Source organism: Alosa pseudoharengus, unplaced genomic scaffold, assembly GCF_046254945.1.
Source record: "Alosa pseudoharengus isolate Yale_2024_CS ecotype anadromous, Long Island Sound unplaced genomic scaffold, YU_APseudo_1.1 YU_APseudo_1.1_scf_9, whole genome shotgun sequence".
NCBI lineage: Eukaryota > Metazoa > Chordata > Actinopteri > Clupeiformes > Clupeidae > Alosa > Alosa pseudoharengus.
In genome coordinates, this window is record NW_027468881.1 from 9525327 (window position 1) to 9552947 (window position 27621).

A 27621-nucleotide genomic window follows, 5' to 3' on the forward strand; every position below is an offset into this window, starting at 1 on the left:
CATTATTACCCTAGCAACCACTTTATTTAGCATAGCATCACTCTACCAACCATCTCAATTACTCTAGCAACAACCTAGCAACCACTTCTATATTGTCAACCAACATGTTTACTCAGGAACCAGCATAGCAACTGCTTTATTTGGTATAGAGCAAGTCCACGCAAAACTGTCACGTCCATTACTGCCATATTTGTATGATACAAGTTTTTCATTTAAGTTCTACAACCAAGAAGAGTGAATGCTCAAATTTCTAGTAATCATTCATGTAACGATTACCGGTATAATGGTAAACCGCGATAAAAATGTTGACGATAACAATTACCGTTTTCATTTCAAATATCATGATTATCACGGATGATTACCACAGTGTGGAAACCGTGTTTAATCCTTCCCAGCTTCATCCAAGCCTGCTTTTGACATACAGTAGGCCTGGTACAATGAAACAAAACTGGTACCCTACTGATGGATTTAATTGTGGCACAAAGCCAATTAAACATGACCAAGGTAAAAGTGAATGTGACAACACACATGCCATGCCATGGTAACATTATGCTATGAATTAAGAATGCTCAGCTCAGCCAGGTTTGTTTGTGCAGTCAGGATGTAGGCCTATGAATGTGAATGAAAATATGCCCAGTTCTACTTCAAACTATTCATCAATCTATAAAACTATCAACATCAATTAAACTGCCTATCTACCAACATCCATTAAACTATATATCAACATCCATGTCTAATTAAATTACTACTTAGCAACCTCCATGAGTACCCTAGAGACATAACCTAGACACACCTTTCATAAGTGTGAACTACACTAAATGTAACTATTTTCTCTCTTCTTACCTCCATATCTTTGCTTGCATTATCAATGTTAGTTATAAATTATATGACACATTTTTTTCCATCTTTAGTTTAATTCTGTTTTTTTTTATTTAAACTGATACAGACCCATGAGATTGTGCTGTATGTTATACAGTAGGCCTAGTTGTTATTCATGCTTGTACACAGGAGTCCTACCTTGATTCCTGTTTAATTTAGGCCATCTGCATGCATAGCCTACTGTTCTGCATAAGGTTCCTATCATGATAATAGTCTAGACTTACCTGCCAAATGGTATAGGCTATATATAGGATTGGGACATTATAGAACCTCAAATAAAATATCACACAGAGTAATTAGCCTACATTTATTTGAAGTATTGCATTTGTGATTTTCGCCTTTAACAAAAACATTTACCCAAAGCCAGTTTTTCCCCATCAATATGGAAGCTCCCTGGGAATAATTGTGATGATGTTTGATCAAGGGTCCTGCAGAAACACCTACTCGTGGTGATCATGAGTACGTTTTTGAGTAGTTCTCTAAAAATAAAAAACAAATCTCACAGCAAACATAAAAAATAAAAATCAGATGACTCCATCTGTATGAGGTCAATGTGCTTCACATTTCATAAATTAGCACACAGACAGTGAGCATTTTACAAGATCATACTGTACAGGAGTTTCAGGAATAGATTTAGAAAATGACATGTAAAAAAAATGTGTAGGTTGAAGGTATACATTATTGTCCCCAAAGGGAAGTTTGTGTACATCCAACACACTCTAATGGTTGATTTGAACAACACAGGATTACCAATTCTGTGCATACTGGTATTCAATTCTATCTAGCAAAAAGCATAAAAAAAAAATATTAAAATCATTAAAATGTGAAAAATCAAAAACACGGCCAGAGGTTTAAAACCTAAATACAACCAGTTCCTGTTTGCAGCAACTGTAGAAAATTCATCAAGATACAAATACATTTCTTTGATGATCCTGATTGATCATACTACTGTATTAGCGGTGGTGGCTGTGGTCATGTCATAACAAGCAAAATAGTCCTTGAGAGGGGCAAATAAGTGCCTGATGACTGGGACACTCCAGGACTTGCCCAGGACCTTCTGCCGCTGCTGACGTCCCATGTTCTTCACATCTGTGTAGTGTTTGGGAAACCCAAAGATCCTAGAAATGCAAATGGTGGCAAACAAACATCTTATGAGTATGAATCTAATGAAAATTCATGACATAAATCAAACATGTCTCAAAGGAAGTGATATGTTCATCCACAATTTAAATATTGTTGAATTTTTGTATGGGGCTTAAAATGCCATACAATCTATCCCAGATGTAAGTTTGCAATCTAATTTATGCAATGTGTGAGATGCAAATAACCTTTCCAACTCAGTGATCCACAAATTGTCATCTTTCCCATTCATAGTGACAGGATACAGGTCTCTTGGGCCTTGCTTCAGAGAGTTAGATCTTGTGGTAATGGTCCTCACTTTGGAAAACTGTTTGAAAATGATGTTTATCATAATCACATTCAATCCTTACCAAACCATTTCATGAGAATTAAAGGGATTCAATCAGTTATTTTAGCACATGGTGATGTAGAAGAACTTTCTTTAACCTTCAATAGATTCAAAATAATTTCCTAGTAAAGATATAGTTCTCAAGAGCCTGACCTTTGCTATGCGGCCAATCTCCAAGCATTCTTGTAGGGTCAACTTGTCATTCTGCGTGGCAATGATGGGCCTACAGACCACAGAAGACAGAGCTTTGATTTTCAGGAAGATACCACCACATGCACCTTAGTTTTCCTGACCACAAAATACAGCCATGACCCAGTGAAGGACTCCATTCAGTAGAAAGGACAAAACTAGCCAGTCATGTCCACTCTTCCACCATCTCAAGCACTATTTCAAAGCAATTTGAATCAAAACACTGGAATAATATGATGCACAGACCTGTTCATTCCAGGAAGATTTCCCCAGAAGCAGCGAGCTCTATGTGCAGGACTGACTCTCACAGCATCAATCAGCACTGGATTACACTGCAGAGCACAAACACAAGGACTACTTCAGGATGACGACAAGTGAACGATAAAATTAAGACATGCTTATATCAAGGCACTTATCTAACCAACCAAACACAAAGAGCCTTACCTCCAGATAGCGACAGATGTCAGTCTTATCTCGGCGAGACATGAACGACACATTCTCAAACAGCCAAAAGAACGGTTTCGGATCATCCTCTTTGGGCCTCAAGATATTGAGCACTCGGTAGAAATCAAAGAAGAGTCTCCCCGTTCCCTCTGCAGCAGATTATACCATTAGGACAGGCTTTAGATCACAACCAGTGAATCAGCACTGATATTCCCATGGTCATCATGGGAGGAATGCACAAGATGACTTTCAAATGGGTGCAATACTGCCCTCAAGTGATTCGTAAATGTCACCACACCACGTCTTCAGTTTACACATGGCAAACAATTAATCCCGATTCAATGATAATGATTTAACACTTCAAAGACTATTTTCACTACTCTAAATACATGTGAATAATTACATAATTTCCTAATAAGCAAACAAATGTATGAGGGGAAAAACGCATGGGAGCTCTGCTTACCATATAATCCTTTCCGTGCAGGGTTAACAATGGACAAGTCATTGCATGGGCTTCCCCCGATGAGGAGATCAAACGGCCCCCACTTCTCAATCTAAGAGAGACAATTTTGCTTTGTGAGATACAATTCAACTCCTACCAATGACTCAAACAAGTAATGCACCGAAATAAAGACTACATGCACGAAAGGCTCTCTCATTCATTTCAAGTTGAGTGTTAACTGTTGTAACAGCATCTTCTGTTATATTCTGCTCCTTACATCTTCACTGACACTTAATATCTTGTTTGCCCACTTATAACAATTTTAGCACACGCACAAATCCTTCTTTATCGCAAAGTACGGATTACGGAAACAAACGAGTGCAGAGAGCCTTTCCTGCACATAGCCTATTCTGGGCCAATACCGATGCCAGTACAGTTAGATTTTACTTGTATTTTTTTTTTTCAGTTTCTGTTGATTATATCCTTTAATGGCAGGGGAAAATGGTTTTGTGATGAATATTTTTACGTCTCTCAGCCCTTCATAGCACTATCTCTGAACGCACAACACTACTTTTAGCTACGGCAGAATTGATGCGACATATCAGAAATATATAAGCTACTATCATCAGTAAGTGTGATATTTGACAATGGGCCAGTCAGCCATACCAGTCAACAAGGCCAATATTGGCCAATATATATCGGTGCATCCATAAAAAGCCCTAGGTGAATTCCTTTTACACATGTAATCAATGACAGAACTGACAGCTCCTATACCAACTGCAAATGTATACTTTATTTAAACATAAATTAGAGGAAGGAAAAACACAATGTCTAGACATACCTGTTCCTTTGTGATGGACCGAACATCCTCCTTGTACACAATTTTGGCCTCATGGTTCACCATGGATACAGAAATGGACTCATCATCAATCTCTGAGGCCACGTATGTGTCCACTTTAAATCCCAACTCTTTCAGAACCAGATATCCTGTAAGGCAATAACAACAAAAAACCCATTTGAATTTACTTACTTTACATTTTAATTTCAAAACTCAAACACATTTCTTGCCTATTGATTAGTATTCAATATTTCAGCTCACAAGGCACCAACCTGTGGCTATGCCATCAAACAGAGAGAGAACTCTGATGGGCCTTCGCTGGCTGGCTTGGACGGACGGGTAAACCCGGTGAGGTTCCTGAAAGGTAAAAAATAAATAAAAGTAATAATAAATAGATCAATAATTTTAAAAACAGATCTAAAAACACATTTTAGAGTCTGTGTGTATTCTTATTTTTTCATTTATGAGTGGATGTTCACAGTGGACTGTGTCCAGTGTACAACACAATCTCTTGAATGGTTATTAGCAGTGGCCTCATAACGGCTACCCCAACCAACACACACACACACTTACAAATGCTAAGCCGCTGTCATTGGCAAAAAACTCCTGGACACGGATGCTCCAGTCCTCCCGAGGTTTGAGGGCGCCTCCTGCACTGCTGGGCTCACACAGGTAACAGATCCAGGGGTCGACCTCCTTCAGCCGGTCAAAGGTGCCCGCACCCACCAGGATATTCAGGCAGTCCACACAGTATGACCTAAGTAGAGGAGCGAGGATTGTGTTGACATCACAGCCATGTGACGGTGGAAGAGGGTGTATTCTACAGTAAACTTACATTTCCAAAAGATGGTAGAAGACAGAGGAAAGGAAAGTAGAGACAGCGGTTTGGAATTGAGATTTGATATTTCTCAGCAGGTTTCGCTAGGCTGGTTCCCTCTCAAGAGAAAGCAACATAATCAAAACGTCATTGGCAGCCAACGGCACATTACCCTACAGTCACATTAGCTACAAAAGACAGCCAAAACTCCACCAACTTGCCACTGAGTGGGCGGTAAACAAGGCTGTGTTTCGCAGGTGATTGATTGCTACATGCTAAGTGGCTGGCAGATAGATTGGGACCTCAGATGTATTTTTTTTGGTTACCTGTAACCAGAATTTTTAGATTTAATAGTGATTATTTCTCAATAACCTTTACAAAGTAAAAGGCCCTGAATTTACTTGTTACTACAGAAACACTGCCGTCTATGAGTAAGCTCCGCTATCTTTGATTATTTTTTCGAATGAACGCAAGTCGTCTTCATTCCGATTGGCAGTTGCCTTGCCTTATCACTCAGCATTTGCATAAAATAGAGTCTAGAATCAAAAGTCTATGCTTTCTAAAAGTCTATAAGTGGTTGTTATGCCGCGAGCACTTGTTGCTTGCTCTGTGAAACGGCCACTCCCATTGAAAGTTAATGGCAGCCTGTCGCCTTCTCACCGTCTCTTGTAGCTAGTGTGACTGTAGGGTAACAGAGAGGTCCTGACATACCGGCAGCAGCTTTGATTCCCACACAGAACCACCTCCAACCCAGCGCAGCACACTGTGCAGTACGACTGGTAGCCATCCTCGTCATAGCGGTAAAGTGTCTCAGTAAAATTATCCTGGGGGAAAAAAACACTGCATATTAATTTTCACATTATTAACCCAATAGAAATAACATACAGTAAATCCCAAAACATACAGCACGCATTCCGCACGAGCAACGTACGTTTTAGTCGTTCAGTCAACAGTTCACTTTGAGTCTGAAGTGACAGGTCAGACAAAGACAAAGAAATGAGGCCTGGAGGAACTCACATTGCACTTTAAACATAGACTTCCTTCAAATAATGGATGAAAGATGCTGATCTGAGCCGTTCCACAGGACAAGCAGAAATCTTCAGGTAAAGAGTGAGAAAATTAAAGAAGAATGAGAATTTCCACTAACACCAATTCTGATAGAAAAAACAGGACGCAAGGAGCATAATGTTCATTTTCACAATAAATGACACACACATACACACCCACGCGTTAAACACATTTGTATACATTACCTTCAATATTCTTTCCCTTGACCAAAACCTCATTTACCATTTGATCTGGGGGGAAAAAAGATGACGAAATATGTGATGCCTTACTCAGGGGAGAGCCACTTGAAAATCACACTTAACGTGTGTGGAATGTAGCAGAAAATGGACATGTAAACAAAATGCAACAATGTTGTTTTTTGCACAAATAACTTTGTAATAGATATCAAGGAATAATATGAAACAAATCAGAAGTGTAGGGCATGACTCCTTTAGAGTTTAGTAGCAACTTACCTCTGTTGAAGTCTGGTTCTGTCTCTGGCTCACTTTCTAAAGATCGTTTCTGAGCCTTGTTATTCTTGAGGCCATTTTTGTATTTTCTAGGGCGACCCAGAACACTGGTGTGAGGAGACTTTGTTCCATTTCCATCAATTGGTTTTGGTTTAATGGCTATGGTGCCATTTTCCAGGTTTAAGGAGTTAATTTTTTTCAAACACACAGATACTTGTTTCAAGCTGGCCAGAGTAGACTCATCCAGTTTGTTTTTCACAGAAGTTGTTAAGTGATTTGGCAAGCCATTCCCATTCAGTATTTTTTCTGCAATTTTGTAAAAATAAAAATTTAATTACAAATGTATTGTAAATATATAAATAAATGCTGTAGATGTATATTTGAAACACCAATGTGATCCCATTTTCTGTTGTTCACCTGTGGGGCTGTCTGTCTGGGGCAAAGGTTTGAGGCCATCAGGTCCAGACGGCATGAAGCCATTGAAAGCCCAATCCAACATTTGTCGCAGAAGCTCGTCTTTATTATCGGTCTTCAATGTGAATATCTTCCCACACCGCTCTGCTGCTGTCTGCAAAGACAAGGACAGAAATGGTTATACTGGGGCATTATAAAAACATAACATTGTTATTAAACCTGGGTCAGCAGTAAGTACAATTACTACAGTATTTTCACTACAAAATGATAGCATAACATAACCATTAACATAGTCGATGTGAGCGAGCAAATATGCATGGTCACCTGCAGGGACTGGAGGATAGCAGCTTTATATGGGGCAAGAGTAGCCAGAGATTTGTGGCAAAAGCTCTCAGCGAAAGCTGAGAAAGGGTGAAGTCCACCAACATGAATCTATAATGAATAGATATAATAGAATAATTCACAAATTAACAGCATGTAAGTATATCAATAAGGTACTGTTTTGAACATTGCCATAACAAAAATATTATTAAATGCAAACAAAATGATAGCATAACACAACAACAAAAAAAACCGGTGTTCTGCTCACCCTAGAAAGCAACCCATCCCCAAACCACTTCACTTTCCGGATGCCAGGCTTTGTGTTCTTGGTTCGCCATGGCAACACCACCCCAGGCCATCTGGAGTAGCCAGTCACATTGCCCCAAACCAGATTGCCAGCTTCAAAGCCCCTCCCATCCTGCATTGGAGAACAGGGTAGTTAGCGTATTTAGCAGAGGTTTTTATCCAAAGCGACTTGGGATCGCAGTGGGATCAGGAATATAACCCAGGTATGAGTGGTTATGGATTGGGTTGAAATGGCCCCTTGAGACCAAGATACAAAAAAACGTTGGCATCCTAGGCCCTACAAGATATTCACAGAAAACTGTGTCCGCCCTACCCTCCTTTTGGGGGGTCCGGTGGGTGGGCGACGGATCAAAACGAAAATTAATAGTTCCGTGGCATCGCTTGACTAGTGCGGCAGTCATAGTAAATACTGAGTAAGATGAAAGTCAGACTCATAAATAAGCGCAAGACAGACACCACAATTTCTTACCTGGTATGGGTAACCTTGTTTTTGCCTATCAGGAGTTGATGCCAAGCTCTGTGAAAAAAAAAATCATTAAGATATTAAGTTTGTGTAAGAGAGCAGGGATGCAAAAAGAGGTATGGTCAAAAAGGAGTGAGATTATCGAAGCCCACGCCCCCGCAGGAAATATCATATAATTAAAAAAATAAAAAAAAAACAGTCTAAGATAGTTCCAGAAATGTATCTTTATGGATATATAAAACCATTATCATTGTTATGGTCTTGTTGTTGCACAATTGAAACTAAAGCAGTACATGAAAACATGCACATCGGTGGACTGCTTTACTAATGCAAAATTGCAAACTATTACAATGATTTCATTGCATTACTCAGCATGGTTGCACAGTGCTTGCATGAGAAATACCTCCCAAAAACCTTCCCTAATTGTAAGGATGCCATATAGGGGTGTAAATCACAAGTTTCATCACGATTCGATACAATATTGATTCTTTAAGCCAATGATTTGATTATTTTCGATCCTTCAAAATTGTTAGCAATTCCATGTGTTACTGGGGTCTGTTGTTCATAGGAAATGATAGATTTTGATTAATTTTCGTGGATTCAAAAATGCCAAATATTAAAGGCTTAATTATAGGCCAAATACTGAACATTGACTGTGGAATCAGGTGACACACTTTTTTCTCTTTTCCTCCCCTAAAACCTCCTGTCACTTGCCAGATGCTTTTGAATTTAACATGGTTTAACTCATATGTTGCAGTCAAAGTGAAAGGAAACTAGCCTATTTGGAATATTCTGTAGGCCTGCTGTTCCTTTTATGAGAGCAATTTAACTGACTGAACAAGTTTTCATCAGGCTATTGAATGCTTTATATGTGAATGCTATATACTTAATTTACCATTAGCTAGATTAGAATGGTTCTACGCAGTTGTCATTTAAATGCAGTGTTTTGTAGTAGGCTATTCAAAGCATTTCACGTTCATCACTCGTGGTGTAGGCCTATGTCTTGAGTGATCGCTGTCCCTTTAAATGTCTGGGACTTTAAATTAGGCCTACGTTTTGACTCTGTGCTGTTTTTGTTGATGGACGGCGCCGTCTTTCATTCAGTTTTCCTACCGTTTTAATTAATGACACACGCAATTCCGTGGTTGAAGTAAGGAATTGTTTTTACCCGTATTCTTGCAATTCCCACATAACATTAAATACTAGGCCTAGTTCACTGACAGGAATAATTTTATTATTGTACGGTTCCGGATGATCAGTCAGATGGCAGCGTGTTGCGTGTTAAAACTTCCACCTGAAGTAGCTATACTGCAGAGGTAAGAGCGCGAACTGAGAGAGTTGCCTCCTAACGGAGCCCATTTTCTTAGCTGCTATCAGAACGATAGACTACAGCTCCTTTGCTACATGATCAAAGATGAGTGGAGGTTATCAGAAGCACATTAACCAGCAGGCCCATATGAGAAACGCTCTGGTTCCTCTTGTAGCCTGCGGTAGATGACGTGAAAAAAGCTAGAGTCGCCGGAAAGCATCCTTGATGATCAGACACCCCCCCCCCCACTTAAAAAAAACTCGATTCACACAAGTCACCCAAACTGAAAAAAGTGGGAGGCGCCGAAAAGCGCCGTGTTTGCATCCCTGAAAGAGACAAAAACAGATGAAAACACAATCAACTAAAATCCTTACCGCATTATGTGATACATCTGTCCAAATGACCTCATCAACATCATCCTCCTCCTCCAGATCATCAATTATTATGGACTCCGATATACTTGGTTTTGTTTCTAAAGAAAAATGGTAGAAGGTTATAGACAAAAGAATATCTACTAAATGCAAAATTTTTGCCTTACTGCATTGCATAATACTAGCATGTGTTGGATGTCTTGTGCCAAACAGTGCACTTACCTTTAACTAACACAACATCTTCTTTAGGCTCCTCCTCAGTATCCATCTCACTCAGTTCTACCACATCTAGAAATATTTAATTGTCAATGTCAATGAAACAATAACTCGTTCAGGAAGTGTAAAACGAATAACAGCATATATCAACGCTATCAGATTTTTCAAACTGACCTGACAATGAGGATGTCGATTCTCTTTGTGGCCTCTGTGGGGTAGTGACCTCTGCGCTGCCACCCGAGGTATTGTCAACGTCAGTGTCCGGTTTCTTGGGATCTTCTTCAATATTTTCCGCTGTTTGAAATACCTGCAATACATATTGTTTACGTCAGATTTCCTGATAGCTCAAAATTGCAGTACACCTTTGTAGTTCACACACACACACAACGCACGCACTTGCGCGCGCACACACACACACACACACACACGTGTAATGTGTTCCAAGCTCAGAAAATACCTGACACACACCTGAGAAAAGATCCTGTCCTCTTTTAGTATTCTAGGGAAAGACATAAAGCTGAGGATGAGTTTACGAAACATGGACGACTTTCCCATGATCCTCAGCGCTCCTTTCCAATGCTGATCCACATTGAGCTGGCTGTCCACGTCCTCACAGAGCTGATACTCAAGGAAGTCATCTGTGAGCTGGGCCACCTCCTCTGGGTTCTGGCACAGGCCCATCTGGGTGGCAATGTCCGTCACCGTTCTGCTCGTCACCTCAAGCCTCCCCTCTGGTTTCAAGATGCCAGCCATGTTCACAAGGGCCACAGTGGAGAGAGGCAGGCTCTTGACAATGCTGGACGTGACTGCTGCATAGAAAGAGACCGTGCTCTTGTGGAAATCTTCCAACAATGCAGTGAGCTCTGCCTTGTGCAAAGACAAGAAATCTTCAACTTCGTGGCCCACTTTCACCTTGCCTATGGGAAGGTGTTCTGCCGCATCATTTAGTAGTGTGTCATCGTAATTCCTGAGGTAGCGAGCGATGGCTGTCAACTGGAGGAAACTAGAGGAGTAGCCCTGGATCAGACCAGATGAAACATTGAGGATCTGGCCAAAATTTGAACCCTTTTCCAGTATCTCTTGATATGTAGCCAGTGGTTCCAGGGCAAAGCTTAGGAACATGATTATCAGCCTCAGCCTATGGTCTAAGAGGAAGGAATGGATCTGACCTGCTCCCTCCTCCTCAACCACCTGAGAACCAAAGTATTTGGTCAGCGTAGACCAACGACTGGAAATCTTACCAAGAATCCTGATGAATAGCAAGCACTGCGCAGTTAAGGGGCGATTGGTGTCTAGCTTTGCCAAGTCACTGAAGAGCTGCTTTAGAGTCTCTCTTGTGACAGACGAAGAGTTGTGCACAGACATCTTCCTGATAAGTTCTAAGACCTGATCATAATGTCCTGTTGCTGTGAGACCCTCATGACACGCTTGTGCTGTTAAACTCACAAGGCCACACAACGACACCACTGAAGGCTGCATGGCTTTTAGACCCAATGTGAACACACTGCTCTGGTCACGGTCCACCAAATTGGAGTAAAACACGGTGAGGTTTTCCATGGGAATATCAAACTTTTTCAACGTCTCTGTCAGACTTGTCAACCCAGTTGTCTCTGTATCTTCCATGGGCTGGATAACATCCAGCATACGCAAACAATAGTTTCCAGCTGTTTGGTCAAAGAACCCGATCAAAATCACATTTCCTGTTTCCTTCTCTCCCAGTTCCACACCCACATACAGGTACAAACAGTATGGCGTTTGGGCACATATGGCTGTAATATCTTTTGGGTATCCATGACCAAGAGCAGCCCTGGCACCTTTGAAGGACATTGGTGAGCTGGAGCCAGCTGATGGTTCAGGCATATGTTTGCGAATGAATCTTAATGTGGCTATACTGCAAGAAAAGGAATCCATCGAGTCGGCCTCTGCCATGTCCGTGTTTGGGAGATGAGTCTGTGCAGATTCACAATCCCCAGAGTTATTGGATTTGCCCTCTTCTTCGACTGTGACATGGGGAAAAGATTGAACAATGCCAGTGTGAAACTCATGTATCAATGACAATCAATAAACTATTTTGACAATTAAATAAACTATTTTCCTTAAAAGGGAAGTTTTTATTTTTTTTAAAGCCAGGATATGATAAACAGAAGAGCCTTACAGAAGTTCAGCTGTGTGAATGCTTTTGTTCGCTGAGCAGGTAATGGCACCAATCTCTCTGCATCACAGGTTTTCAAAGAACTGCATTTCTGTCCTTCACAGTTACGGTTGAATAAATCTTTGAACCAAAGCAGAAGACTCAAGGCCTCTTCAGATTTTCCTTGAATCAAAGTCTCCACAGGGATTGTCTGCAGTATAGAGTACAAGTACATGACATGACAATTAAACAAATACTACGTAGAACAGAGAAAGCTTGATTGCTGAGGCAAGGTAGACCGACTTGTAGAGCAACAATTTCCATAACACAGCCTTGCTGACTAGCAGTGAAACCCAAGTCAATGAAGACAACAAAAATAGGGGCTACAGTTGAGTCAACAGTATAGTAAGCATTAAAAGGCCATTTCATAATTATGTCAATGTTACGGCCAAATAAACCGACTTGGTCTGCAAACCTCTGTTCCCCTTTCCTCCTCTAATATATTTCCTGTCGCTCCATAATCACTTACTTTAGTGATTCCTTTCTTCCTAAAGGCAACTTGAAGAAGACTGTAGTTGTGGAGGATGTCCAGTTCCTGCTGTGCCTGAAAGTTGACCCGATCCATATTTACAGAACCAGGGAACAATAGGTCCATCAGCTGGCAAAATGCAGCACCTAAAAGTCCAAAATCACACAGTAATGATTAGAAACTACAGAAAAAAGGATTTATGGACACCATACTGTGTGCTTTCCCTTTATCACATTCACACACAAACACTAAAGACAGTAGACTGTTCGAACCAGTGGTCAACATGAGTTTACCTGAGCATGTCTGTTCCACCTTGGTGAACCCTGCTTGCAGTGACTGATTGAGCCAGCACAGCAATTCATTTTCACTCTGCTGCTCAGCTGGCGTCGGTTCCATTTCCACAACCAGCTTCATGTCTACCTTAACAAGGATACATGGGGGGGATGCACAGAAACTAAAAATATTACAACACATTAAAGGTTGTATCAGTGATTGTATGCTGTGACACGAAAGTGGCTCTCTTTCAGCATCGCTGTATCACCATGGTGTCAACCAAACCTGGTTGGGAGCAGGTTATGTGCTAACCTAGCGTTCATGGGCTTCGGAAAAAACTTTTTCACAGTGAAAACATCATCATTCCGCGTCATTCACGTCACGTAATGTGTGAGTCAGAGGTCGAAAACTGGGGCTAGATTTTGCTAACAGAGTTGCCCAGTTAGGGGCTCGTCATCACTTTTGTCGTCACGTTGTAGTTTGTTTGTATTCCGTGTGGCCTTTCATGTCCAACAGTTTTAATGTGAACTTGGGAATTTGCCGTTTTTGTCATTTGAAAGCTGCATATCTTTCTTTCACAAGCGTCTTACACTATATTTTAAGCAAATACAGTTGTTTATTTAGGATTAGTGAATGTTTTAACCTTTGTAGTGGCATTCGTGTTTGTCACACATTCCGACGGCAAAGCCAGGGCTCCAGAGTGCGACCTAATTTTTCAAAAGTGCGACTAAAAAAAATCGGAGGTCGCACCGGTGCAACCAGCTATTCGAGAGAGGAAAAAGTGTTCGCATTGAAACTCTACCTTTGGTTCAATAACACACATATTTGGCCAATTTTGTGGTTTAAACAAACCTCCCCTCTGATTGGCTGTGGCCCAGTGCCTGTGTGTAAATTTGAAAATGCGTGTGCTGCAGATAGAGAGACAGAGGTCAGAGACCTGTCAGATAAACAGAGTGGATGTAGTTGCATTACAGTGTGGTCACATAGGTCGAGATAAATTTCCCCTCTCCCCACTGCCTTTCGGCGGCTGGCAGCAGCAAACCGATCAGACGAGCCCGAGATGATGATCAAGTTTATCGTTGCCTACGATAGGCCTAGTAAAACTTCCCTTCACCAAGTTCAGTCCGAAATAATTATTCACCAGAAAAATAGTTTGAACGTAAACCCGATGTACAGGAATGCCACTTGCGCCAAATTTATAGGAGTCATTGCAGATGAAAAGACGACTTAAAATTGTGAACAATGCATACAAGGCCTTCCCGAACGACAGATACAGATATCGCCGAAAAGGAGTGCGTCATTGACCACAGTTACATGCAGGGAGTAACCCGGTTTTCAACAGCAATATTTGTTTTGCGCGCGAGTTGTGTAAACTCATTCTGATGGCATCAGTCAATTTAATCCGGTATTTGGCGCAAACCGAATATCGCTGCTACATTTAAAGCCCGAATATTCCCTGCATGTATAACTGTGGTCATTGTGTACGGTGAATTGAATGGACACATTTAGATCGAGCATGGCAAGTCATACAATAGCCTATAATAATAGGCCTACCATTTCGTTACTGCATTAACCATAGTGATGTTCTTATTGAAAATTTAAAAATACTAAAATTAAAAAGTAAATTGCATTGTGGGGCTGTCAAATGATTAATGCAATCATCATTGTAAAATCACATAAAAATCCCCCAGGCTACTTGGAACATCTCTTTAAATTGTGCTCAAATACATTTCTATGGAAGATGCTATGGCGAGCTGGTTTAGCCAAGGCCTAAAGATCATGAAGGATAGTATGTAAGACATTGAGCCATGAGATGTGCAGTTTGAAGCCCTTAAAAGACGTGCACTGTTAATTTACTCACTGTTATTTTTATTTAATTCATCTTGAGATGTTTTAAGTTTCAATTTCAGCTCAGTGAAGCACTTAAAGCACCAACACTTCATTAAGTTACTTTTCTTGTAGAATTGTAAATCATAAGTCATAGGACAACCTATATAGGACAGTAATTAAGGAAAAAAAGTGAACCTGCTGCTGTGTTAAATGCGATGTGGTTGAAAATTTGGGTGCACCTAACTTTTGTGCTGGTGCACCTAAGAAAAAAAGTTAGGCGCACCAGTGCAACCAGTGCAAAAAGTTAGTCTGGAGCCCTGAAAGCACATGAACACTTGCTGTGGGAAAAACAAAGAGCCTCTATTCAATTATTTTCAGCCACTGACTTAGTATGTAGATTCATATTATGTAAATTGGGAGATTATTGGGGGCCAAGCAGCGAAGCTGCGAGGCAACCATTGAGTTACTAGCTTTTCCTATTATTATTATTCCTCTGACATTGGAGTCTATGGCAGCCCATAGAACGCCTGGCTAAAAAGTTCGGATTTTTTGGCAGAAAGTTTTGGGACACTCCACTGATCACTCACACTCATTTACGGACCTCTACACCCAGCCGTCTAGCGCCACCAACAGGTTGAAATCTGGCCGATAATTGAACCGCTGGGTCTAAAGTTATGAAGTTCGGCACACTGATTCAGCACTGTCCCATGATCACTCTCACCAATTTACAGAACTCAATGCCCAACACTCTAGCGCCACCAATGGGTCAAAACTGGATTGCATTAACGCATGTGACCATTGAACGGTGCATCCGATTTTCACAAATCAGGCACTGAGACTGGACTGACCTAAGTTCAATGACTCCTATTACGTCACTTTCCGCCATATTGGACCGCCGCCATATTGGATTTAGTCCAAACTCTACGAAAAGTTTCAGCGGTTACAAATTTCATCCGATTTTAACAGAACTTGGCGGAGATGATCTTCAGACCGAGCCGCAGAAAAGATACTGGTCAGATTTTTTAATTTCATTTTTGTTTGCTCGTGACAGCCAATCAAATATGGAGATGAAGCGCCAAACAGGAAGTGGACTAACATCTTTGTGCCACTTTGAGTTAACATAAAAAAAACTCGATACCATTAGTCAGGACACTGTCCCAATCACTCACAGCAATTTATATGCATATACATTGAACACTCTAGCGCCACCACCAGTTCAATGCTGGACATGTGTTCATGCGTGTGATCCTTGACTCTTTTGTCTGATTTTCACAATTGAGGTAGTGTCTGAATCCTTGGACCATACAGAGTTCATCGACCCCTATCCTATCAGTTTCCGCCATATTGGACCTCCGCCATATTGGATTTAGTCCAAACTCTACGAAAAGTTTCAGCGGTTACAAATTTCATCCGATTTTCACAGAACTTGGTCGGAGATGATCTTCAGACCGAGCCGCACAAACGATACTTGTCAGATCTTTTAATTTCATTTTTGTTTGCCTGTGACAGCCAATCAAATATGGCGATGAAGCCACCAAACAGGAAGTGGGCTAACATCTCGGCTATGCTTTAATGTATGAAGTCCAAACTTGGTACAGGGACTTGGTATCTGATTGTGAGGACGCACTACGAAATTGGCATTATGTGGCCTCTATAGGGGGCACTGTAATACAGGAAGTGAGCTTGTATCTCAGCAACGCTTCGGTGTAAAAAGTCCAAACTTGGTATAAGGACCTGTTTACCTGATTATGATGACCACTAGGAAATTGGAATCATTTGGCCTCTATAGGGGGCGCTGCAATACAGGAAGTGAGCTCCTATCTTAGCAACGCTTTGATGTATGAAGTCCAAACTTGGTACAGGGACTTGGTACCTCATTGTGAGGACACAGTAGGAAATTGGCATCATTTGGCCTCTATAGGGGGCGCTGTAATACAAGTGGGCTCATATCTCAGCAACGCTTCGTTGTATGAAGTCCAAACTTGATATATGGACATATTAGCTGATTGTGAGGACATGCAAGGAAATTGGTCTCATTTGACCTCTAGGGGTGCTGTAATAAAGTAAATGAGCTTATTTCTCAGCCATTCTTTATCCAATTGCAATCAAACTTGCTGTGAGTGCTTGCTCATGGCATGGCAATGCCATTCCTGCTATAGCGCACTGCTTGGCCCCCGCATTGCTGCTTGCAGCTATATTTCTTATTGTTTTTGTGGTAGTTCATTGTCATTTTTTACCATTTGGCTTTATGGAGAAAGATGAGTTATGCTAGTTAGGGCAGTGAGCAAACCATCGTCAATAGTCAATACATGTAGCCCTACTGATAGATATGTAACAGGAGTATTTTGCTCTCCATAAATATCCTCTGCGTTGTGTTTTTAAAAGAAAAGTTGAAATATTGCAACGTGACGTTCGAACTGGGTCTTACTGAATTTGTTTATTTTCGTACACAGGCTATCACATTCAGGTGCTCCTGTTGCGTGAAATCTGACAAGCCCGCCTGGGGTAGTGGGACACTTAGTTAAAAGTAATTTTTTGTGGAGCATAGGCCCAACGTCACACCTACACCACTCCGCCTTACCCTTAGATTCCTGTGGGAAAATAAAGAAAATACAAAAACTCCAAAAAGAAAAGCACAACTCATGTGGGGAGATTCAGGGAAACAACATTAACCCTGCTACAGATACACTGCTTAAGGATTAAAAATGTTGAGTATACAAACTATATGTTTTCTGATTCATTTTACAAAAATAAAAAATAAGGATTTGGATGGGTGAAATATGTTCAAAAAATGCCTTTTTCCAAGGTGGGCTAAAATGGTACAGTGACCCAAAAAACAGCTAGCGTAAGCTAACTTAAAATAGGAATTCTTTGTTAATTCAGAGAGTTTGGCAAAAGAGGTACTATGATGGCAAGTGTTAAAGCATATTTAGGCTCAGGGCTCTACACTAAAAAAAAATTTCAGGAGCACTTGTGCGCCCAATTTAAAAAATTTAGGAGCACAGACAAAAATTTGGGCGCACAGTCAGTTCTGTACTTAACTTACACATAATCTAACATTATACTGCAGCTAACAGTTAAACATGCCAGTGCACCAATTGCGAATATTAAGAATGACTGACAACATTTAGGCAACAGGAAACAGGATTTTAAAGATCAGTAACTACTTTATTTTCAGTCTGTTCTATTTTCCTACATTTTGTTAATGTAAAATAATATAATACATTGCCATATTTGCATTTAGCCTGTATATCAAGTATCCTGCCAAATGTAGGCTAATTTATTTATTTGTGAATCCATCTATAGCTAATCCAACCTATCTGACTGCATACTGCCTAATACTACTACTAAAACAGTCAATTTTCTCTTCCACAAAACCCAACATAGGCTAATCAAGGATATATGTTTTAGGGTCATTCCGTGTGAAATCACCCAATTTCAGCGCAATTTGGCAGGTGACCCTCTCCGAAAAAATCTGAAAAAAATCACAGGTGTTTGTAGACCAAATCCATGCATAGATCTTAAATAGTATATCTGTATACCTAATCGTTGCAAAACTACAGCCCTTTGAAACTTCAAGTCATTTTAAGCATTGTGGTGAACAATCCTTTTTGTTCAACTTCCAGCATTATTGGCTCTTTTGGTATTTCACACACATTAGTGAATCTATGTAAATAGAATTACATTTTCCTGTTGAATTAAAAAATCCAATCGGATCAGACGTATCTTGTATACTTTCCCCTCTGCAAAGCTCTGAAAATGGCTATAAATTCATAATGTGAAAAGACATCATCACCTTTGAGGGCTTCTCATTCAAAAAGTATGTGACACAAATTCATCAGATTTTTTTCCTACACATATATGTATTATAAGGTCCTGTCCATGCATTAACTTTGGTTGTTATCATTTTCATATTTTCAGAGCATTTTTTTAAAATTGGGCTTGATTTCCAAAAAGCCTGTTTTCATCTTCTCATTTCACCACGTGGACAGTTAACAGGATTTTTTTTAATTTTACCATATATCATTCTGTATGTGAGGATCATCTGCCCAAAATTTGGGCTTGTTGCTGAGTTTCTTCATTGAGATAAGATTTTTTTTAAATATTGTCTATAAATCCATTGAATTTGTACTGGATCTGCAGTACCACTTTGCACCACATGTGGTGCTCTTTTAATACAATGGAAGTCAATGGAAGAGTAAGAGAGTCACTTGTTTGCTGCACATAAATCTACACACACAGTTTATGGTTCATAGTTGAATTGGTCCAAATAATTATTGCAACATGAACAACATACTACTCATACATAAATCTTATTTAGAGAAAATAAACTGATCAAGTAAATTATACACACATAAGACTGACTGGTCATCATACATGCAGCAAGAGGATTTAGCATAATTACCATCTTTGTAATGAGTTTTCTACACCAGCTTCAACCTATCAGTGGCAAGAGGCATTTGTAAAAAGATGATGAATCTTTAGTATTGATTTTTCTGCATCTGACAATGCACTGAATTTTAGAAACCCCTTTTTACTTGAACCATATGAACCATAAACTGTGTGTTTAGATTGGATATGTGCAGCAAACAAGTGACTCTCTTACTCTTCCATTGACTTCCATTGTATTAAAAGAGCACCACATGTGGTGCAAAGTGGTACTGCAGATAAAGTACAAATTCAGTGGATTTATAGACAATATTTGTAAAAAATCTTCTCAATGAAGAAACTCAGCAACAAGCCCAAATTTTGGGCAGATGATCCTCACATACAGAATGATATATGGTAAAATTAAAAAAAATCTGTCCACGTGGTGAAATGAGAAGATGAAAACGGGCTTTTTGAAAATCAAGCCCAATTTAATAAAAATGCTCTGACAATATGATAATGTTAACAACCAAAGTTAATGCATGGACATGTCCCTATAATCCATACATGAGTGGGAAAAAAATCTGATGAATTTGTGTCACATACTTTTTGAATGACAAGCCCTCAAAGGTGGTGATGTTTTTTCACATAATGAATTTATAGCCATTTTCAGAGCTTTGCAGAGGGGGAATTACACAAGATACACCTGATTTGATTGGATTGTTTAATTCAACAGGAAAATGTACTTCTATTCACATAGTTTCACTAATGTGTGTGAAATACCAAAAAAGCCAATAATGTTGGAAGTTGAACAAAAAGGATTGTTCACCACGATGCTTAAAATGACTTGAAACTTCAAAGGGCTGTAGTTTTGGAACCATTAGTGATACAGATATACTATTTAAGATTCATGCATAGGTTTGGTCTACAAACACCTGTGATTTTTTTCAGATTTTTTGGGAGAGGGTGACCTGCCAGCCACTGGGTGATTTGACACGGAATGACCCTTTATACTTTTAGTTTTCATTTGAAATATCTGCATTGATGGGGGCAGTAAGCAAACGATAGGCCTACTTTCGTTTTGCACTTCAGCTTGTATTCGGTGTAAACAAACAAGAATGCGTGGAAGCCTGGAGTTGTCAGTAGCGTTCTACCTTTGAATAAAATGGGATATAATATTACGGGAGGCTACTTTTGTGCCGGTTCGCTACAGCTATATTTTGCATATTGCAGCCGATACGTCAACTGGGCTAAAAGGCATGTTAGGTTACCTTTCCTTCTCTCACTGCATTCTCAGAATCTCATCCTGTTCCTCCTATATCCAATGAATTCGGTGGATAGAATAACTAATTTCTTCAATCTTTGCATCTTGGCTGGCTAGTCTAACTTTCCGCTTTTTCTGCGCGCTCCTGGATTTGATAGAAGCGACTACTAGCGAGTCACAACGCGAAACTGCTAACGTTGATGGGAGGTGTAGTTTTTATGCTGCATTCGCAACGTGATTCTATGGTTTGCACCAGTAATGTTTCTCGATGTTGCAGTGTATTTTGTAAACAAACATTGACATGGTTAGAAGTCATTTGCACCAGTGCGCCTAAATATTTTTTTGCACTCGCACGGCATCATTTTTACTCGCATGTGCGAGTGAAATGGGCGCACTGTAGAGCCCTGTTTAGGCTACAGGCATTTCTGTATACATTTGATCATGTTTATAAACCATCTTAGTGTCTATGAAAAATATGTTAACTTAGAACAGGGGTGGGCAAACTTTTTGGCTCAAGGGCCACATTGGGTTTTTAAAATTGGCCGGCGGGCCGCACAACACCCCCCCCCCCCCCACACACACACACACACATACACACATTTTTTATAGCGTATAATTTAGTATGAAAAGTATTTATTTTAATTTAAAAATATTACTTGCTTAAAAATACTGCTAATTTTATGCTGTTTAACAAATGTATAAATTGTGCAGTCGCTTTAAGACAGTCGCTTTAATTCACGTTTATTTCTCAAGGATCTTCTGCCTGCTCCGCTATGGCTAGTGCTGTACCTACGGCTGGGTCCTCTCACAGTTTTTAAATGGTCAGTAGTGGGAACTACTGTTGCCTTCATGATTTCCTTTTAACAGTTTCTTATAAGGAGATATCAATGATCGACAATGACAAGCCAGCTGGAACATGCGGCTCTCTCCCTCTCGTGAGTGCAGACGCGTTCCCAATTAAATGGATCGCATAATGTTCACGTTAAATCTGCTGCAAAGGAGATAACTAAGAGTTATTCTAAACTTATAGTTTAACATAATGTTCTCTCTATTTAACATGATGTTTTGACATTGACATTGTAAACGTTCTCTAAGGAGAGTGAAAAGCAGTTTGCAGTAAAGCTAACCAACGCCGTCTATCGCAGGAAAAAATAGCGAGCAGCCTGATAACCAAATGAAATGCTCGGCGGGCCGGATGAAAGTGCTTGGCGGGCCGGATCCGGCCCGCAGTTTGCCCACCCCTGATAGAAGGTTCAAATCTCTCGTCGTGAGTGACTTGCGCAACAAAAACGAGAGATTTATTATTTAGCAGCTGCATTTTAACAGTGAAAAGTGATTTTGCAACTTTGGTAGCTCTTGGTCTGAATGCATAGTTAGACAACAATCAGACAGCAATTTTCCCTCTATAACCTTTATAATGTAATAGCACATAATATTATATATAATGCTGACTTCATATAACGCAGCACCAATGCCAGCTTTACTAGATGATGAGGGAGAAACTGAAGAATCAACACCAATTTCTGATGATTAGGATGATAACTGAAGTGATTTATTATTATGAAATGTCTCCATTCAAGAAACTAATGATGAACTTGACTTACTTACCCTAAAAAACATATATTTTGACCTTTTAATTACATTTGTATCAGGTTTTAAGCCTGAGATATGGAAAAATCTCCAAATGGCGGCCATTTTGGACGCCATCTTGAATATCTCAGAGAGCACATGGGGGATTCACGGGGACTTTTAGTATGTCATTCCTAAAGGTATTCTGAACATATCCTGAAAAATTCAGCTTGTTACTAATTTGTTCCGGGTGTAACCCTATTACTACTGGACTATACGGTCGTTTCCCTACCGACAGAAAGACGCAGGCATAATTGCGTCAAAAGTTTGCTTCCCTACAACCGGACATGCTAACTATTCTTACGGGAACCCAACGTTACGTACGAGGTAGTTGAGCCATGAAGATAGTACAGAAGCTACAATGTCGGCACTTGATATATGTTATATGAAGTTATAGGATTTCAAAAAAACCCAAATGAACGGGCGTTCTATGGGGTTAGAGAGTTGATAACCACGGCTCCATGGGTGGTTCAACTTCCGGGAATTCGCCTGCCCCCTTGGTAGTATACCCAGAATTTCTAATGAGGAGACACAGCAATCAAAAAATCCTCCATAGAAATGCATGGGGCTAGTTTGTAACGCGTTGTCTACACATATACCGCTGGAGCAAGATTGGTGTCATGAAGCCTTGCGCACGCTCATTTCTGCCGAATAGGATGCCCGATGAGTACCCAAAAAGCGTTGCAATATGGCCGCCGAGTGGAGGGACTTGCCTAAAAGGACTTTGGTACACCCCACAGATCTCAGAGCCTATAGGCTGGCTACAGAGACGCAGCTAGCCGATCGTTAGGAATGTGATCATTTATGTTTGGGCCTTTTTGGGCCTGCAATATAGCCTGGATATTCCAGACCCTGGTAAGAAAGATTAAAGGTGATCTAAGCGATGCCACACGTTTTTTAGGCTAAAACATTTTATGTCACTTACAGCAAACATCACCTAACCAACCCGCTAGCTGTCTGTGTCCTGAATACACTGTACACTGCCCAGGCTCCAAAAACGGTAACAAAAACAACCTGGGCAAACCTAGCCCATAAAAAAACATAATAAACTGTTCCAGCAAATCACAGACGAGATGCGTGTTTAGAAGAGTTTCAATTGCACGGGAGCAGCATGTGAGGGAGGGGGAGCGAGCTAGCTCTCTGTTTTGTTTGAAAGTCAACAGAAGTGACATTACCCAGCATCGCTTAGAGCACCTTTAAGGGTCTGGCCAGGAATAATATATGGTCCAACTCGAGGGGCAGCACCAAGCGTGCATTTGAAAATCTCACTACACGCAATTGGATAATACGACCAACGTTTACTGACTGATTCCGGACTTCGACGCAATTGGATAACACTACTGTCATCTGTTTAGCTCGCCTCTGGGCTGCCTGACGGCTCGTGTCCATTATCGCGGCAAAGCCCACCGCGCCGCACATAGCCCATTGATTTCCTATGGAGAGCGGCAAGGCGTGGTTTACGCTTCCGCAATGCACCTTGGGAAGGCGGCGCGGCCATTCAAACAGAGGCGGCGTGTCAAGAAGTTGGGCTCGGCCAGAGCCCGTCTACGGAGAGCCTCCCCACTCTCTATTAATCCCATACAAACCGAATTTGGCTGCAGTTCACCAGAGTTCACCTAGATGGCGATCGCGGGCGAGTCCAAAAACATGGGGTCCTATGGAGCTACATGGCTACATTTATTGTTTTCACCTATTTAACAACTGAAACCCTCAGATTTTATTTTATTTTTCGCAAAATGGATATGGATTATCAATCAAAAGTGAAATAATCCGGGAGTGATGTCCTTTCGTTTTCTTGTTGCCCATAACACGCTAGCATTGATGCTATGCTATGCTATGATCATGCTAATGAATGACGTCATTGACACGTTTGAAAGGCTTTTTAGAACAATTAAGTGACTTTAAAAAATATAATACTCAACCAAGTGTATTGTCTTTGTCTCCCCTTTCGAATACAATATTCAAATTACTTGAAAAAAAAAATATATCCCGAGAAAAATGGATTTTGAGGGGTACAGCTCCACAGACCTTCATTCATTCTGGACTCGCCCGCGAGCGCCCCTAGATGCAGTACCACACCGGAAGAGTTCCGAGCATAGACTGTACAGTCTATGGTTCCGAGAGTGAAGGTTCTCCCCTTATTAGACATTCTCTGGCTCGGCTGAACTTTATCAGAGAATGTCTAATAAGGGGAGAACTGCCACTCTCGGAAAACTTCCGGTTTCTAAACTGTTCTGAACTGGTTGCAGTTCCTTCTGTGGTTCCACATGAGGGCGCTCGTCCACGAGTGCAGAATGCATGGAGGTCTATGGAGCTGTACCCCTCAAAATCCACTTTTCTCGGGATATAATTTTTTTCCAAGTAATTTGAATATTGTTTTCGAAAGGGGAGGCAAAGAAAATACACTTGGTTGAGTATTATATTTTTTAACGTCACTTAATTGTTCTAAAAAGCCTTTCAAATGTGTCAATGACGTCATTCATTAGCACAATGCTAGCGTGTTATGGGCAACAACGACCCAACCTGTAAGAAATCAAAAGGACATAAGTACTCGTTCATTCAACTTTTGACCTATAACCCATGTTGAAGTTATACAAACTACAATCAAATCTGAGATTTGTCAACGACAATCAGGTGAAAGAGGCAAATTTAGCCGTCTAGCTCCATTGACTCCCATTCATTCTGCACTCATGGCGATCGCCCCCAGTGGAACTCTGGTGGAACTGCAACCAAAATTCGGTACAATGGGACTTAATACGGAGTGGCAAGGCTCTCCGTAGACGGGCTCTGACTTTATGCAAATGAGAGCGGTTAACGCGAGGCGGTTAGCCAATGAAAGTACATCTTCGGTAAACAAGTTCTGTCCTTTGCTCTAGTCTTCCGGTCCGGAACAATAGCCTGCCACAAAGATTTGTTCCGCCTGATAATCGTGTAGGTTTTATGAAAATATATTAGGCTATATAGTGGCGAAGAAGTTAAGTTTAGAACAAGTTCGCCACTGCACCCTATCAAAGAGACCTTGTTGGCGACTTGAACCAAGACAGAATGTGCTTTGGAGGAACATGTCAGTGATATGTGTGAGTGTTTCAATAAAATATGTTAACAGTAGTAGGCTACCTCCACTTTAGTAGCCTACGTTAACTGGCATTGTGTAATTACAAAAAATAAAACGTTACACCATACACTTTAGCCCACAAGCGGCGACGGGAGAGAGGGCTATAGGCGTCTGCAAGCGTCTACGCGCCGCAATAATGGACACGAGCCGTGAGGCTCCCCGCGACACAAGTGGCAAAAGTAACGTGCATCATTACTCATTTGCCAGATGTGTCTCGCAGAGACCATTCAAATTGTGTTCTTGCGAGAACTATAGAGTTTCCAGTGTACCTGCAATCGCTGATACAACCTTTAACAGGCAACATGTATGATAGAATCGAAACACTGTATTTAGAGCAAAGCAGTCTGACAACTGGAAAAAGTGAAAGGAGGATTGTAGTCTGTAGACATTTGTGCATTAACAAACACGAAAGTAAACAAACACATCATGGAAGGGACATCCACATTATGTAAAAGGGACGTTTAAAACGTTGAAGCAAACTACTGTTTCGAAGTGGTTCGTGTTTAAAACTTACGTTTAATTCAGCATAGGCTAGACATCCGACTTGTTGTGACACGAATGCTCTTTCTTGACTCAGTCATATAGCCTGTGTGTAGCCTATTTTACCGCGCAAAAATAGAGAACCCGCTCCTCCCACTAAAACTCAGCCCCGATCTGCGCACTGCAACCAGAGATCATCTAAAAAGAGACAATCCATCCCCAGTTGAAAACAGTGGTGTAGTCTACTCTACGTGATACACACTACACAGTATACCATTTAAAAAGTATCACCATCTCAGTACACCCACTTAAAATAGGCAAGGATACGTATTACACTAACATTTGGGGTTGATCACAGTATACCCACTACAGCTACATCACAGTATATCTACTACAGCTAACTAGACTAGCACTGCTTGAAAAGACAACCGGCGTTTACACCGAAGATTGGAATTTTTCCTTTTCATATGGTCCCTCCCTGGTCGGACCCGGAACGCGCACAGAGAATTCTGGGAAATTATCTTTTCTCTCTTGGAGCACAAAGAGGACACCCTAAAAAGCCGGTCACGTCGAGCCAACTTAAATCCATCTTAATAGGCCTACATTTAATCAAATGTCCTCCTACTACTAGGCCTACATAATTTCTTAGATGTACGCTTGATTTGGACATGCAAGTAAAGCCATAGCCTTCATTTGTAGCCATGCGCCAAAACTGAATCAGTATAAAATTAAAATACCTATTTACCAGCCTAAATCAGGCTGATTTATAAATTACCCAAATACTCAAGAAGCCGGAGCAATTTTTGAATAGTAAACAGACACGTGCCAGTGCCCCACTTGACTGTTGTGGCCTCCTAAACATGGCCTTTCTTGAGATATCATTTTGCAATACTGAAATAATGTTGCATTGCTGCGTTACAATGTTGCTAAAATGTCGACGTTCGATGTAATTCCGTAACCTATGGGTCCGTGAATGAGAAAGCAAAGGCAAATAACAGATTTAAATAGCTAAATATGGTGTCATTAGTCCCTTGGCTATCTATTTTGATTTTGTTTTGTTTTTAATACAGGTTAACACGTGTTTCCGTAAGAGTTTGGGCTGTAGTCTGGTAGGCTGCCGATGTAGGCTAACCATCTTCCGCGTGCATGGCCATATGTATGTCAGAGCTGCGTATATCTAGGCTAACGTTAGTCTACAAAATAACCTTCGACGACAAAAAATGGCAGTCAAGAAAAACCGTGACTTACCACCATCCGAGCTTCAAGATGTGACTGGTGTTCAGCCTAGCTGTATTTTTTCCCCAGCGTCCTCCCCCTGACCCTTTGGGGCACCCTCTCCTGTGATTGGTCTAGCAAAGAACAATTGATCGTAAAGACTTCGTAGCTTTTCATAGCTCACGCCCAGTGTTCAAGGCGAATTCCGGCGATTTTGCACATATCGCTGTTTCTTGAGGTCACTCGAGTAGGCTACTGGTAGGCTCTACGAAAAACAGAAAAAAAATCGGTTCTACCTAGCTGAAGTGGCTGCAGCCAACAGTTAGAGTTGACAGGTAGTGCTACACTCTGGGGTCATGTTAGTATATTTAGTTAATAAACCTAGTAGGCTAGGCTACAAAACGTCCTGCCAAAGTTGTTTTGATCAGTAGATGAACGAACGTTGAAACCACAAGTTAGTTGCGTAAAAAAATCCCTTTAAAGTAGCCTAGATCACAACATTAGCATTCCGCAAATTCTGGATGAACAACGATTTTATGTTAGTGATATCAATATTATATTGATATCACTAACCTAGGATATTTGAGTTAGCGACGCTATCTACAATTGGCAAATGTAGCCTATTTATCTACCATGAATCAAAGGTTACAGGACGACTCTCATTAAAAGTATTCTAAGCTAAAACATTTTTTTCACATAGGCTACAGCAAATATTTCCTCGCGATATAGCTGCCTGTCCACTGTAAAAACGGTAGACATCCCAAAACAGCAATAGGGCTACAACCGCCTGGGT

At 40.7% G+C, this 27621-nt stretch overlaps 1 protein-coding gene across 2 annotated transcripts; it reads right to left on the bottom strand.

The window, feature by feature from the left end:
* Positions 1–1172: 1172 nt before the first annotated feature.
* LOC143114064 (uncharacterized) lies at positions 1173–25710 on the bottom strand. Of its 2 annotated transcripts, none has more exons than XM_076275494.1 (25): positions 25648–25710; positions 12948–13074; positions 12655–12800; positions 12150–12336; positions 10463–11994; positions 10169–10301; positions 10001–10066; positions 9782–9879; positions 8105–8152; positions 7598–7747; positions 7333–7440; positions 7012–7162; positions 6598–6900; positions 6331–6375; positions 6095–6174; positions 5789–5901; positions 4834–5017; positions 4533–4617; positions 4264–4409; positions 3444–3534; positions 2981–3129; positions 2783–2868; positions 2501–2570; positions 2208–2326; positions 1173–1997 (listed from the first exon to the last, which is right to left on the bottom strand). In XM_076275494.1, the coding sequence occupies exons 2-25, from the start codon at positions 13066–13068 to the stop codon at positions 1820–1822; spliced, it is 4389 nt and encodes a 1462-aa protein (XP_076131609.1). In that variant the 5' UTR covers positions 13069–13074; positions 25648–25710; the 3' UTR covers positions 1173–1819. The 2 variants fall into 2 exon arrangements, with proteins under 2 accessions (XP_076131609.1, XP_076131610.1); XM_076275495.1 differs by having other exon boundaries at positions 12948–13070; positions 25648–25705.
* Between the last annotated feature and the right edge of the window lie 1911 nt (positions 25711–27621).